Consider the following 13,453-nt stretch of genomic DNA (forward strand, 5'->3'; position numbering starts at 1 on the left):
AAAACAGGTAAGCTAATTTTATCTATATAGCACATTTTCAGCAATAAGGCAGTTCAAACGTGTCAAACTTGAGGTCTGGGGGCCAAAACTGGCCCAGCGTAGTTTTTGATGTGGCCCCCTAGACTCCATATTACATCTATAATCCCTCCAGTTTTTCACAATCCACAAAATTCACACAAAATCAACAGATACCCACATTTTTTCTAATTTTACTGAATGTTTTTCTCAAAATTAGCCAAAAACGTTGGATTTAAGTGACTGCTGCCTCAGCCTTACCTGATCTCAAATTATAGTTGTTTATTAATTGATTAATAAAAACTCACATTTAACATTAGTGGATTAGTGCAAATATACAAAGTCCTTTCAAATATTTCTAAATTAACACCACAAAAAACCCACAAAAACAATCACAAAATCCTTAATGGTCAGATCAGTGTGAAAAGATGTTCAGTATTATTTTGTTTTAAGAAACACATATTGAATGCTGAAGTAGCTACTTATTGATATTTTAGCAAGTTAATGGGTTTTATCAATACATTCTGGTTCAACCAGTCTTTTAGGAACATTCAGATTTTTGATGTGGCGCAAAATGAAAACGACTTCCCCGAATTAGAAGGAAATACAAACAAAACTAAAAGAAATCCATAATTTATAAACTAGTAGGGGTTTCTCTGGATTCTTGTTCTGATAAAACTGAAAGAGTTTGATTTAGCAGAAAATTAGGCTACTTTCACATTGGCGATGATTTTCTTAATTTTGGGAGATTGTGATCAGCTGATATTTAAATGTGAAGCTGATCTGATCTGCCTGAGGGAAGGCCTAGTATTTAGCTGCCGTCCTCTTCTGCTTTTACGTGAGAGAGGTTTGACTGACAGGCCGGCCCACCAAGTCACAGTCACCCACTGTTACCAACTCAGTGACTGTCTTGCTATATTTAGCAACATTTTAGACAAAGCAAATTGGTATCGGCAGGTGAAACTTTTTAAAGGTCGGTAATCGTGATCGTCCAGAAAACTGCAACATGCAGAATTTGCATGTTGCAGAGAATTTTGGCATTTTATGTCTTTAAGAACTTTTAGTTCACTTTATTGGATCTCAACTTGTACACAGACGCTTCAAAACCTGCAAGAGCCCTGAATTAAGGAAGCTTTGTTAAAAAGACTGACTTCCTTCTGCAGCTTCTGATGCTTTTATTGTTTGTTAAAACAGAAATGCTACGTTCTGTTACTTCTGATTCTTTCCTGCTGACAGATGTGTGTTGTTTGTGTTGTTTGTGTTGTTATTTACCACTTTATTTGTATTTGCTCTCCCACGATTGACAAAATTATCTTTTGATTTCCATAAGTCAACTTGAAAATGGCGTTGAACTTTCCTGCTATGCCTCAGAATCACAATAGCCGCCATTTTTCGATTCCTTTTTTAGGCCCTTGGTTTTAAAAGAGTAACCACAGATAGAAATGTGAAAACACACATCTGTTTCTTTGTATGTGTCTTCCTCTTCCTGATCGCCACTCATTTTTTGAACATTAATGTCCAGCATTATGCCTATGATTTCCTGTGGCTAAAATAAAACAAACAAACTCCGTATTAGAACCAGATTTTATTGTTCTTCTCTTTTCTTCAGGAAACAATGTACAAAAGCTCATAATTTTCTTCATAGGCAAAACAAACAAAACAAATGTTAAACACATGTAGAGCTACAGGATAAAAAGACAAGCTCATTTACATTAAGATTTTAAAATTATCTAGATTCTTAGGGACAATGTAGAAAACACATCATCTATTTATGAAGGTGTTAGGCATGTTTCAAAATGCCCACTTGCAAGATGTAGGCAAATAAAAGAGGTGTCCAAATACATTTATTTGCATAATTTAAAAATACTAATAAGTGTGAGCTCTTTCTTTTCAACAGTGTTACAAGACAAGAATGAAAAGTAGTTAAAAGTTGTTGCCCTTTTTCCTCATATTTCATATTTGGTTAGATTTTCTCAATGTCGCGTACAAAATCTGACAAAGTCACATTGTACTGTAAATACAACATCCTTACTGCACAAATACAAACACATTTACTAGAATTTTACATTAAAAATTCTTTGTTACTTTGTAAGAAGTGTTAAAATCTGCAGGTCCTGAGGTGTGAGTACAGTGACACGAACAAAATCTTTTCAAGGATTATAGGAAGAACATTAAAGTTGTCCTTCCTTCCACAAAAATAAAAATGTCTGTATTTTGTCTACTGAAAGCTTATAAATCAGTTTGGGTTAAAAGCGGCTTTGAAACTAAAATGTGAAACTAAAGATAAATTCAGTGTTAGTGTATTAAGGCAATTTTTTAGCAGTGTGTCAGCATGCAGACAGAGCTGAAGGATCTGCCCAAAAAATCATAATAAACAATATTGCAGTTCATATTTAACACAGCATCTATGAACAAAACATTATATTAAACAGCTTGGTCATAAAATGTGACTCGTTTTGGATTCTCAGCCTAGACAGAAATTGTTTTCTCCAATTTCTGTTCTTTTCTTGTAGAAAACTAATGTAAATACATTGTTAAATTAAACTAGTCTACAACAGAAGGCTGATTTTAAGAAATATTCAGAAAAATTTATAGAAATGTAGCTTTTTGAACGTGTTATGGCCTTAGTTTCTAAGTCAGCTAAGACATTCACAAGCTGTAATCATGCTATAGCACCACTATTGTTTCAATGAGGTCACTTCCTGTCTGTCGGTCTCTCACTTCCTCCTTCGGCCACAGTAGTTACCCTGACAGGCTCCACCTAATAGCAGCAACAAAGACAGTTACTCTCCAGCTGACGTACAAAGACGCCAGGAGTGTTAGACATGTGATAATACTTTTCCTTATTCTGTGACAAATAAACTTTACTTCTTTTCATGTGAGATGTCAAATATTTCTGTTGTAATGAAAGTCACAAAGTTTCTGTTTCTTTAGAAGCTGAATAACTAATTGCAACATGTTTTTCTCAAGAAAGAAAGCAGGATATCCTGTGATGGATTTGTTTATTTGAATAGATATGAAGTTACTGGCCACTTTATTAGGTACATCTGTTCTGTTTGCTTGTTGATGTAAATCAAATGGTAACAATTTAATGCAGCTAGGCATCTGAAGCCGACTTCCTGAAGGAGAAGTTTTTCAGAAACTTCAAATCTACTGTGGTTTTCACAAAATAACCACTCAAAAAGAGGAAACATCCGTTGAAAGGTAGTTGTGTGGATGAAAATGCCGTGTTTATTTCAACAATGACGCTTTTATTTCCAAAAATGTGTTATTTCTCTAAGCCAGTTCTGAAGGCATAAGGGAGGCCCAACCCTTTCTTAAATCAATTAAATAAATAAATCTATTAATTGCACGATGAATTAAAACAAGCTCAATAATTTCCATTTGCATCATTTATCATTTTTCTCTTTTCTTTCTTTCTACAAAAAACTGGATGACAAAAAGTTTTAGTCACCACTAGCTTATTTTGAAGAACAATTTTGTTTTCAGAGACCTCAGTATCCATTGTTTGTTGTTTTGTTAGTTAAATTTGGACATGTAAAATGTCTTCCAGTTCCAGTGTTAAATCTTCATTAGAATTTGAAGTTTATTGATTTTTGAAAATGTGTTCTTGTATTATTTTGCTACCATTATATTACTTGAAATTGGTCTCAGAAACAATAACTTCTGGAACAACAGGTTATGTAATAATTTAATTTTTGTTACCTCTGTAGCCTCCAGTTCCAAGGAAGCCCTGCATGGCTGCATATTTGGCTGCTTTCTGTGCTTTGGCTGAAAGTGGTGAAAAATAAAAACAACTTAATTCCACAGAAAAATCCAAGTTTTTTTTTTTAATGGCTTTTAAAAGGTAAATAAAATTAGTATGTGTTGTGCTGAACCAAACGTCCAAAGGAAGCTTCTTGTTTTCAGTTAATATAGACTCTGCGAATGCTGAATGGTGTGGCTCAACTAGAGTACAAAGTAAGTTTTCTTACACTTTTGTCCTGTCCCTGCATATCCTAGGGAACAATAGCAGGAAAAGACACAGTTAACAATAGATTCTGTTAACAATAGTTTCATTTTTTAAGTCATTTTTAAGATGACACAAACAGCAACTTCAAGACTGAAGAATGTCTTTGTAAGAAAGCCTGTTGTCCGGTGAAGGTCATTTTACCTGGATAGCTTCCTCCTGCCGCTCCGCCATATCCAGGCACAGCTCCCCCTCCTGGTGCAACATGCACATTACAACTTAAAACTGTTTCTCCTGAACTGTTAAGACAGTTAAGATTTTTTTTGCTTCATCTGAATGTGTTTTTATTACAAATGTTTATATTGTGGTTAATAATAAATGAGTTTTTATTTTTCATAGCTCTGTGGGACGAACCTGGTTGACCGCCTACTCCTCCAACTGTTTGACCTCCTCCAGCGCCTCCTGCACCTCCAGCTGCAGTACCTGAACAAGCAAGTTAAAGTGAATAAGTGACTTAGATTTCTCTGTGTAATACAGCATTTTATAGCAAATAAAATCTGAAGAACACTAAGTTTAAGAGCAATGTCTTTTTGAAAGTTGTATCCTGCCTGGTCCCCCTCCTACAAATCCTCCTGTTCCTGCACCTGGACGGCTTCCAACTCCTGCACAAGGAGGTCGGAGGCAAGTAATCTTGTTTAGATAAATTACAGGCAACTCAGTCGGTATAGTAAAGATTCTGATCATTTACACAAGAAATAAAAAGAAAATAAATAGTTTTAAATTAAAGGTGCAGTCTTTTGCAGGCACATCTTGTCATTTTATAGCACAATCTGATGCTATATGATGTATATATCAGACATGACTTAAAAGAAATTTGATGCCTTGAATTGGGCCTTTGTCTCTTTAAGAAGCTCCTGCTCTTTTCGACAAGCCGCCTTCAGCACATCATCAGAACAATGTTTCTCCATTAGCCCTTTCACAAGGTTCTCAGGAGTGTTGCACTTGCAGCAGCTCATATGTTAAGCTCAGTTCCATCAGGTGTTTGCTAATTGCTGCTGCCGCTAGTCTGAAGGAGCTGAGTCAATGGGAGGAATGCTCCGAGACAGCAGGTGTTTTGGCTTGAATGGCTGCAACAGGAGATTCAAGGATTTCTCAAACATGCATGAAAGAGTTGAAGCAACTCTCCAGGAGTGGTTTGATGAGGGAATAACATTATAAACATGATGTGAGGCTCAAAAACAGGTGATTTTACATAATAGGTTAATAACGTTCTTCATAAAAAAAAAATTAGGCAAAAGCGACCGAAGTATATGAATGACCAGCACACTCAGTGAGGCTTTATTATGTCATGTCTGTAAATGTAGCATGCATCCAGATCCCAACCCAAAGCAGGAAATTGTCTGGAGCAAACTCAGTAATGAAATGTCAACATTTACATGGTTGGTTTGTCTCGTTATTCAATGCTTGTGTGAAAGGTCAGTTGCAGACATTGTTCAGACCGGATTCCCAGAACATTGTCAGGAATTACTGTGAGACGGTGTTTGTAGTTGGATGTTTCAGGATTTCCCTGTTTTTACCCACTATAATTTGTTTGTCCTTTTTGACGGTCAAACTACACTGGATGTAGGGGGTAAAAGACCAGCACCATGTGCAAACTGTTTTAATGTTTTGTTTTTAATAAGGCATTTTAGATACATCTACCTTGTCCATGTCCAGTTGCACCCAAAGTTGAACCATATCCAGACTTTCTTGATCCAAGTGGTTGGCCACCAGGACCAAAGCTGCCTCCCCCAGTGCCTCCAGGACCAAAGCTGCCTCCCCCAGTGCCTCCAGGACCAAAGCTGCCTCCCCCAGTCCCTCCAGGACCAAAGCTGCCTCCCCCAGTGCCTCCAGGACCAAAGCTGCCTCCCCCAGTCCCTCCAGGACCAAAGCTGCCTCCTCCAGTCCCAAAACCAGTAGATCCAGCACCCCCAGTGCCACCTGGCCCGTATCCTCCAAGTCTAGCTCCAGTTCCACCAAGACCGGCTCCTCCCGAACCTCCAGTCAGGACAAAGAGTGTATTAAAGATATAAATATAGATATAAACAGTTCATTATTGATTAAACTTAAACTGGATTACCTGGTCCATAACCAGTTCCTCCATAACCTGGAAGTACAAAAATGAAAAGATGAAAATCAATACGTTTTATTATTTTCAAAAGATCAAAGCCATTTTTTTGTCTACCTGTGTGAACCCTACGTACCAGATTGAGGTTTCCTTTTTCCTAGTCCTTGACCAGCTGGTCCAAAACCAGTTGCAGGTCCAAAGCCTCCAGTTCCAGCACCAGCAGGTCCAAAGCCTCCAGTTCCAGCACCAGCGGGTCCAAAGCCTCCAGTTCCAGCACCAGCTACACCAGGTGCGACTCCTCCAGTCCCAAAAGAACCAGGTCCATATCTGCCAGGTCCAGTTCCTGCTCCACCAGCTGCACCTGAAAAATGGAAATACACATTCTGTTCTAGCTTTGAAAGAAATAAACTTTAGGTGCTTTTTAATGCAACAGTTGATAACATTTTCTAAAAATTATATATATTTTTACATATTTGTTAAAATGTCACAATGTCCTGACAGTATAACATAATTTTTGAAAAATTTAATTTTTAAAACATTTATTTTAGTTTCATACCAGAAAACCTGCTAAGCCCATTGGGAGGGGCGCCAACACAGTCCACCAGCAGCCCAATATGTTTTCATGAGCAGGCATCATGATTTGGAAATAATATCTTGTGGGGTCAAAGGGCAGGTGCAGGGACAGTGGAGTTGGTGCCCGTTTAAATTACACAATGATGTCAACATCATTGTTTAATTGATGCGATTAAACAATGATGGGGGGGGGGGCAAGTAAAGCCTGGTGGCCCGCCAGGCTTATATGCACTGGAGGAAGCCCTTTTATCAACATGCGAGGGAAAGCTGGCTCATTCATGGGGTTTAGTCACATTTTCCCTTTTGAAACAAATGAATAAAATTAAATTACCTTGTCCGTATCCAGCTCCACCCAGTGATGTTCCGTAGCCTGTCAACAGCGTTTAACGTTTTGAAATGTGTCACAGTATTTAATTGTTAAATGTATTTATTATTCTACCTGTTTTTGACGGTTTTCTTGTTCCCAGTCCTTGACCTCCAGTATAAACTCCAGGAATAGGCCCAACTCCACCAGTACCAACACTACCTGGTCCATAGGTACCTGGTCTAGTTCCAACACCTCCCAGTCCTGTGCCAGCAGAGCCAGGGCCAAGTCCGGCTTGACCAGTACCACTGGGTCCGTAACCACCACCAGGCACCAAGCCACCTGGACCAACTCCTCCTGATCCAGCTCCATATCTGCCAAGGCCAGCTCCGGCTCCATAACCTGAAATTAAATCCTGTTTAGCTCCAGTTTCCTCCCATTATAATCTGCATTTAATCTGTGCTTTCATACTTTTTGGGGGTTTCCCGGATCCGGAACCGGTGCCATATCTAGAACCTGGTTAACACAAATTACAAACAGGTTCCCTGTTAGTCTGACTAAACTAAATCCAACTGTTTTACTTGTTTTTATTTTTTAAATGTTTGTATTAGTGAACCTACCATCAGGTCCGATGCCACCACCATATCCACCCAGCCCAACGCTGACGCTACCAGAACCTGGTGCTACACCTCCAGGGCCCGTTCCAACCCCAGGAGTCCCAACACTGCCAGAACCGCCAATGGGTCTCCCAAATCCACCAGACCCAGTACCATAGCCGCCTGAACCTACACCAAAACCTCCTGTACCAGTACCATAGCCGCCAGAACCAGCACCAGGGTAGCGTGGACCTGAGTTGGAAAGAACGTACATGCTGCACCACAGTTCAAGCGTTTTCCAACGTTGGACTGGAAGTTTACGTACCTCCACCTGGTAAAACTCCACCTGCGCCGTAGCCTGCAGGAGACGATAAGTGAGATGTATAAATTAAATGTCAGTAAATTACAGATGAATGAAAAACATTCTGAAGGTAAAACATGGCTGCTGCTCACTTTTTTCAGGTTTTACGACTTCTGTCGCTACCCCACCAGCTCCGGGTACCACCCCACCGACTCCACCTGGTCCAACACCTATAAAGTAAGAAAAAAACATTTTTCCAGTATTTGTTCAGATTTTTTTTGTCCCTTGTAACTTTAGTCCATTCGTTTGTTGGTCGTATACTTGATAAAATCAGGACCTTGAGGTGGTTTCGCTGTTCCTCCTGCTGGTCCGATTCCTCTTCCAGTGGCTGGACCGTCGCCTCTTCCCACTCCTGTTTGTGTTCCAGAAACGTCTCCGGTTCCCCCGGCACCGGTCGGACTCCCGGGCCTTCTGTCTCTTTCTCCATCAGGACCTCCTTCCCCATCTCCCTCACCTGGTGTGTCACCTCTAGGAACACCTGTAAGACAAAACCAAAAACATTACAAAGTCTATTGGATGACCGAACAGCAGAGATGTTGCTCCTCCATAGTTTCCAGGCTTTTTGTCTGATTACCTGTATTCAGAGTTGAGTAGTAACTAGTTACATTTACTCAATTACATTTACATGACTAACTTTTTTTTTTTTTGAAAAATTTTACTTTTAGTAGTAATTTTTCTTTTTTCTTTTACTTGAGTAATTTTATTATGAAGTATCTCTTACTTGAGTAAAATTTCTGCATTTTCTACCCATTGAATGAAAAACAAATTTCAACCAAAAATTCACCAGACACACACCTGCAGAAAATTTCTGTCATTTTTTGTTACTTATATGAATTATTGCTATTTTTATCCTTAAAATACCAAAATTTCCACTTAACTTTATAATCTGCTTTGTCTGATTATGTAATTTTTTAAATATTAAATGACTGAATTTTAATCTGTTACTCAGTAGTTGAGTAGACTTTTTTATCAAATACTTTTTTATTCTTACTTGATTAATTTTGGGATGGCTACTTTTTACTTGCATAAAAATATGTTGAAGTACTGCTACTCTTACTTGAGTAAACGTTTTTACTCAAGTAAAACGTATTTACTTGAGTACATGTCTGTATTTACTCAGACATGAATAACGTGTGGAATCTGTTTATCTTTAAAACATTGATCTTATTCAAATTTAAAAAAGATTTGAGTGTAAATTTAAGGCACTTTTGCCAGAATTTTATTAATAAAAATGTTAGCTTTTATGAATTACTTTTCACTTTACAATTACAAACTATTTTGTGTTGGTCTACCACATAAAATTGCGATAACATGAATAATGTTTTTGATTGTATTTTGACAAAATGTGAAGATATTCCATTGATATTACTATTACAACTCTGTTCTCTCATTTTATTTTTTCCTTTCTTGTATTTCTTCTTGTTTTAGTGCTGAAAAAGCAAAAAGAATAGTTCAAAGGTAACAATAATGTTTGTTTTGCCTAAACCAGACTCATTTTATTCACCTGGAGGTTTGAGAGGACTGACTTGTTGGAGTCCTCCCCCGGAGAGGTCACCTCCAGGACCTGCATAAATCAGAAAATTAAATCAAAACAAGTTTTCTTCCTGGTTTCGGTCATATGAAGCAATTAGAATACACTGCAGTGATTAACTCTCACCTCCAGGGGGAAGTCTTGTTCCACCTGAATTTTAGAGAATTTAAAACGTGATGCCAAAGTGACAATATTTTATCAACTATCAACTGAATTTCTGATGGTTCAACTTACCAACTGCTGTTCCTCCTGTTTAAAACAAGAAACACTTTTAAAAAATATGCACTTACCAGTAGTGTACACAGTGGATGAAATCAGTTCATGAAGCCACACCTACCATCTGTTTGTGCAGGTGAACCACCAACTGTAAAGGGAAAGCAACATGTTTTTATTCAGGATTCAAATTTAAATTCTTCTTCTCGGAACTTTTCAAGGTTTATTTTTTGTGGTGCACACATATTCAAAACCATTAAATTAGGAAAAATAAAATAATTACTGGCTGGATCAGTGTTTGCCTTGGTTTTGCTATAATACTTTTGTTTTTGTTTATTTTTGAAGTTAACAAAAAGTAAAATATACATTTTATAGATTATATACATCTCTACACTTTGGTGAAAGATGTCACCTGAGTGTGGAGATGTATTCTTTACAATATATAAAATTACAAGACGCACTAATAAATCATCCATTTTTTTTATAAACCACCCTAATTTTTGGCCAAATATAACAAAAATAAAATAATGTTTCCTTACTATTCATGAAATGCATTTTAATTTAGAAATCCCAATATTTATGTTGTATAAATGCATCAATGAACAGCACTCACTGTTTTATCTACATTTTAAAAACCAGTCAAATAAAAAATGTTCGACATGATCCAATGATTCCTTCATTTTCTTTTAGATTCAAAATTATTACATTTATAAAATGACGCTCACATAACATTTTTCTCTTTTATTTGTTGAAGTTTTAAGAAATAAAATATATAAGTTAGTTGACGTTGGAAGTAGCAGTCAGACTTCAAAGAAAATTGGAAATCAGTAACAGCCAGGAAACATATAATCTTAAAAGACAACTAATATGTTTTAACTATCTTTTGTTAAAACATAAATTTTCTAAATTGAGTCATTAGTGCCTGAGGTAAACTTATCAAACCTTTGATGATATGAGAGTCAAAAAGATAAACAGTTTAATTTGAGGAGCATATACATGAATCCAAAGATTTTCTGATTCTTGTTCTGTTTATCTAAATGTTCCTGGAACAGCTTTATAGCCAAACATTAAACCAACACAAACTAAAAGTTATTTATCTCATTTATAAATTTTACACATAAAATGTAAATCTTTCATTACTCATTCAGTTTGAATGAGTAATGAAATTAAAGTGTCCTGTTAACGTCACATGGGGGCGCTGTTTGAGAAGTCCATGAAAACATTGCTTATGTAAAGTGAAATTATAGACGCCCACAAAGACTGATTACATTATAACCTGACTTCACTTTTACAAATTGTAAAGAATCTCACCTGGAACTGTGTTCCCATTAAATCCTATTTTAGAACAATGATTAAATGGGTATAAATGAATCGTAGCTTTAAGAAATGTCTGGCATTTGCACAATAGTATTTTTAAAACACTTCAGCATATTTGATATGTATTTTGGTTGGAATTACCTGGTGTTGCTCCAGTGATGGGGATACTGGTTCCATTTGCACTATCTCCCTCGCCTCCCAGTGGTCTTCCACCTACACCAGTCTGTCCTGTTTTAATATTAATTTACATGAATCAACCTTTTAATCTAGACAGATTAATCTCATTTAATAGAAATAATTTCAAGTTTCACACACCATCTCCTCCAGGAATCCCCGAGCCCTCTAACGTAGTGCTAGCACCACCATCACCTGGACAATTAGTTAAAAAAATAATTTAAAACTTTCTAATTATGAATAAGAGAAACTTCATCTGAGGAGATACCTTCTCCTGCTGGTGTTGATGTGCCATTTGGAGATCCAGGTCTTCCTTCTGATCCAATTTATGTGATTTATCAGGTACAGATAATCCAATTATTGATCTAAAATGGCCACAATAATGTTTTTAATGTTAAAAACATTAAGAATAAGCTCACCACCAGGTTGAGGTGTTGGTCTTGCACCACTGACGGTTCCATTTACATCAACACCAGTTCCTGCTCCTGCTCCAGGTACAACAGAGCCTGGCTGGCCTTAAATGTCAAAAAGAAAAGATAGTTATTAACTAATTCCTTTTAAATCCTATTTAATTGATTGATTTTCCTCTGTATGTTTACCAAACTTAGCTGCTTTACTCCCTGCTGTTCCAGTGCCTGGGGACAGAAAAAAACTTTACTTGATTTCACCAGGAAAACATATACATATAACCAAGTTAGACCACAAAAGAGGATAACTTTTTAATCTGAATTTAAAAACATTTTTTCTTGCACATTATTATTGTTTTTGGTTTGTTTTGATGTTTTGTTTCATTCCTAAACTGTCATCCAAGTCTGGAATGGACAAAAAAGTAACAGTGATTATTGTTGACAGAACTCAGTAAATTCAAAGTAGCTGGTATGATTTTTATTGGCTGCTTATGAGAGTTGTCAAAAACACTTTGACCACTTTGCGATGGCAGAAAACAATTGCCAAAATGAAAAATGTGAAAAGTTTATATCTTTGACGGTATCTACCGTCTGATAATGTCTGAGAAAAGCTGCGTAGAATACGCCTATTCTTGTTCAGTCGTCCTATAGCAGCATATTTGTAAAATAATTTCAACCCATAATCTCTTTGCTCCATAAAGAGAACTAATTGTTTAAACTAATTGTTTACCTTTGCGATATTAAACAGACCAAACTAACCTTGACCTCCAGATCCAGGTCCATAGCCACCTATAAGAACATCAAACCAAAGAATAAGAAAAAAAAAACATTTTCAGATTATGGCAAAAAGTGTTTTTAATTAGCTTAAGAGAACGAAAAGTGTCAGCACACAAACACCAAAAGAAAGGACTCATCACCTCTTCCGGCTCCCCCTCCAAGCACTCCGCCACCACCTGTTCCAACTTGGCCTTTTGCAAAAAATGTATTAGAAAGAAAAATCAGCATTTCCTGTGATTACAAACATTCCAAAAATATGAATTTTTTGAAAATGTCATTTTCTTTCATACCGTATTTAGAACGTTTAGATCCAGGCCCATAACCTGTGCATATGAGAGAAACTTTACTTCAACAGGTTTCAAGCTGTAACTAATCTGAGTGTATTCAAGAAATGAAAATGTCCTCTTAACCTGTCCCATATCCAGCTCCCGGGCCTACACCATAACCTCCACCTGGCACATAACCAGTTCCAGCTACCGAGCCACTTCCAGGTCCATATCCTCTGCCAACACCAAGAGATGTTCCAGTTCCTGGACCCCCAAATCCAGGAGATCCTCCTCCACCAGGAAGTCCTGTTAAGAAGAGAGTTTACAGCTAGCTTATAACTAATCAACATATTCATATTTGTCATATAAACAATTAAACATAACATCATAGTTACAGTTAAAGTCAAAAGCTAATCTAACGTACAATTGTTTTCACTTTTTAAATGAGTCAAATAAATATTAAATCCCACCATATTTGAGAGACTTTGCACCACCAGGATATCCTAAAAGCAGAGAATTAAAACATTTACACAGAAGATCTTTTTACATCAACATTATTAATTTATTTAATAATGCTCCCCTTTTTGAACAGTGACTTCCTGTTCAAAAGGGGAGGTGCTAATATGGCGTCGTGGTGGTGAATGTGATCAGTGCTGGTCTGTTTTGACACACATGGTTTCATCTAGCTGTATTCTTGTATGTGGAAGGTATTACATCCTGATATTTTATGGTGAGTGGTCAGATTTTGGCTTGCCCACAGCCACATGCTTTGATATAGCACAGAGCTTCTGATAACTTTTGATCGTCAATGCCTGCAGTCAATGCTTGTAGGAGGAGATTGATTATATACAATGTGCTTAAAA

General features: G+C 37.0%; 1 protein-coding gene across 1 annotated transcript in view; it reads right to left on the reverse strand.

Annotated features, from left to right (window-relative positions):
* Positions 1-1,584: 1,584 nt before the first annotated feature.
* The window catches only part of elnb (elastin b), a 24,795-nt gene continuing 12,926 nt past the window's right edge, over positions 1,585-13,453 (reverse strand). The window contains exons 23-52 of the mRNA XM_016672861.1: positions 13,061-13,093; positions 12,735-12,896; positions 12,615-12,647; positions 12,465-12,515; positions 12,307-12,336; positions 11,740-11,775; positions 11,560-11,655; positions 11,409-11,456; positions 11,282-11,335; positions 11,108-11,194; positions 10,961-10,984; positions 9,774-9,800; positions 9,671-9,685; positions 9,563-9,586; positions 9,410-9,469; positions 8,183-8,383; positions 7,998-8,075; positions 7,870-7,902; positions 7,569-7,796; positions 7,420-7,464; positions 7,084-7,350; positions 6,976-7,014; positions 6,208-6,432; positions 6,084-6,110; positions 5,666-6,001; positions 4,379-4,447; positions 4,169-4,219; positions 3,990-4,013; positions 3,721-3,786; positions 1,585-2,776 (exon numbers count right to left, since the gene is read on the reverse strand). Coding sequence (XP_016528347.1) covers positions 2,733-2,776; positions 3,721-3,786; positions 3,990-4,013; positions 4,169-4,219; positions 4,379-4,447; positions 5,666-6,001; positions 6,084-6,110; positions 6,208-6,432; positions 6,976-7,014; positions 7,084-7,350; positions 7,420-7,464; positions 7,569-7,796; positions 7,870-7,902; positions 7,998-8,075; positions 8,183-8,383; positions 9,410-9,469; positions 9,563-9,586; positions 9,671-9,685; positions 9,774-9,800; positions 10,961-10,984; positions 11,108-11,194; positions 11,282-11,335; positions 11,409-11,456; positions 11,560-11,655; positions 11,740-11,775; positions 12,307-12,336; positions 12,465-12,515; positions 12,615-12,647; positions 12,735-12,896; positions 13,061-13,093 — 2,513 coding nt within the window. The 3' untranslated portion in view covers positions 1,585-2,732. The remainder of the gene's footprint in view (positions 2,777-3,720; positions 3,787-3,989; positions 4,014-4,168; positions 4,220-4,378; positions 4,448-5,665; positions 6,002-6,083; positions 6,111-6,207; positions 6,433-6,975; positions 7,015-7,083; positions 7,351-7,419; positions 7,465-7,568; positions 7,797-7,869; positions 7,903-7,997; positions 8,076-8,182; positions 8,384-9,409; positions 9,470-9,562; positions 9,587-9,670; positions 9,686-9,773; positions 9,801-10,960; positions 10,985-11,107; positions 11,195-11,281; positions 11,336-11,408; positions 11,457-11,559; positions 11,656-11,739; positions 11,776-12,306; positions 12,337-12,464; positions 12,516-12,614; positions 12,648-12,734; positions 12,897-13,060; positions 13,094-13,453) is intronic.

Source organism: Poecilia formosa, unplaced genomic scaffold (genome assembly GCF_000485575.1).
Source record: "Poecilia formosa unplaced genomic scaffold, Poecilia_formosa-5.1.2 Scaffold3, whole genome shotgun sequence".
NCBI lineage: Eukaryota > Metazoa > Chordata > Actinopteri > Cyprinodontiformes > Poeciliidae > Poecilia > Poecilia formosa.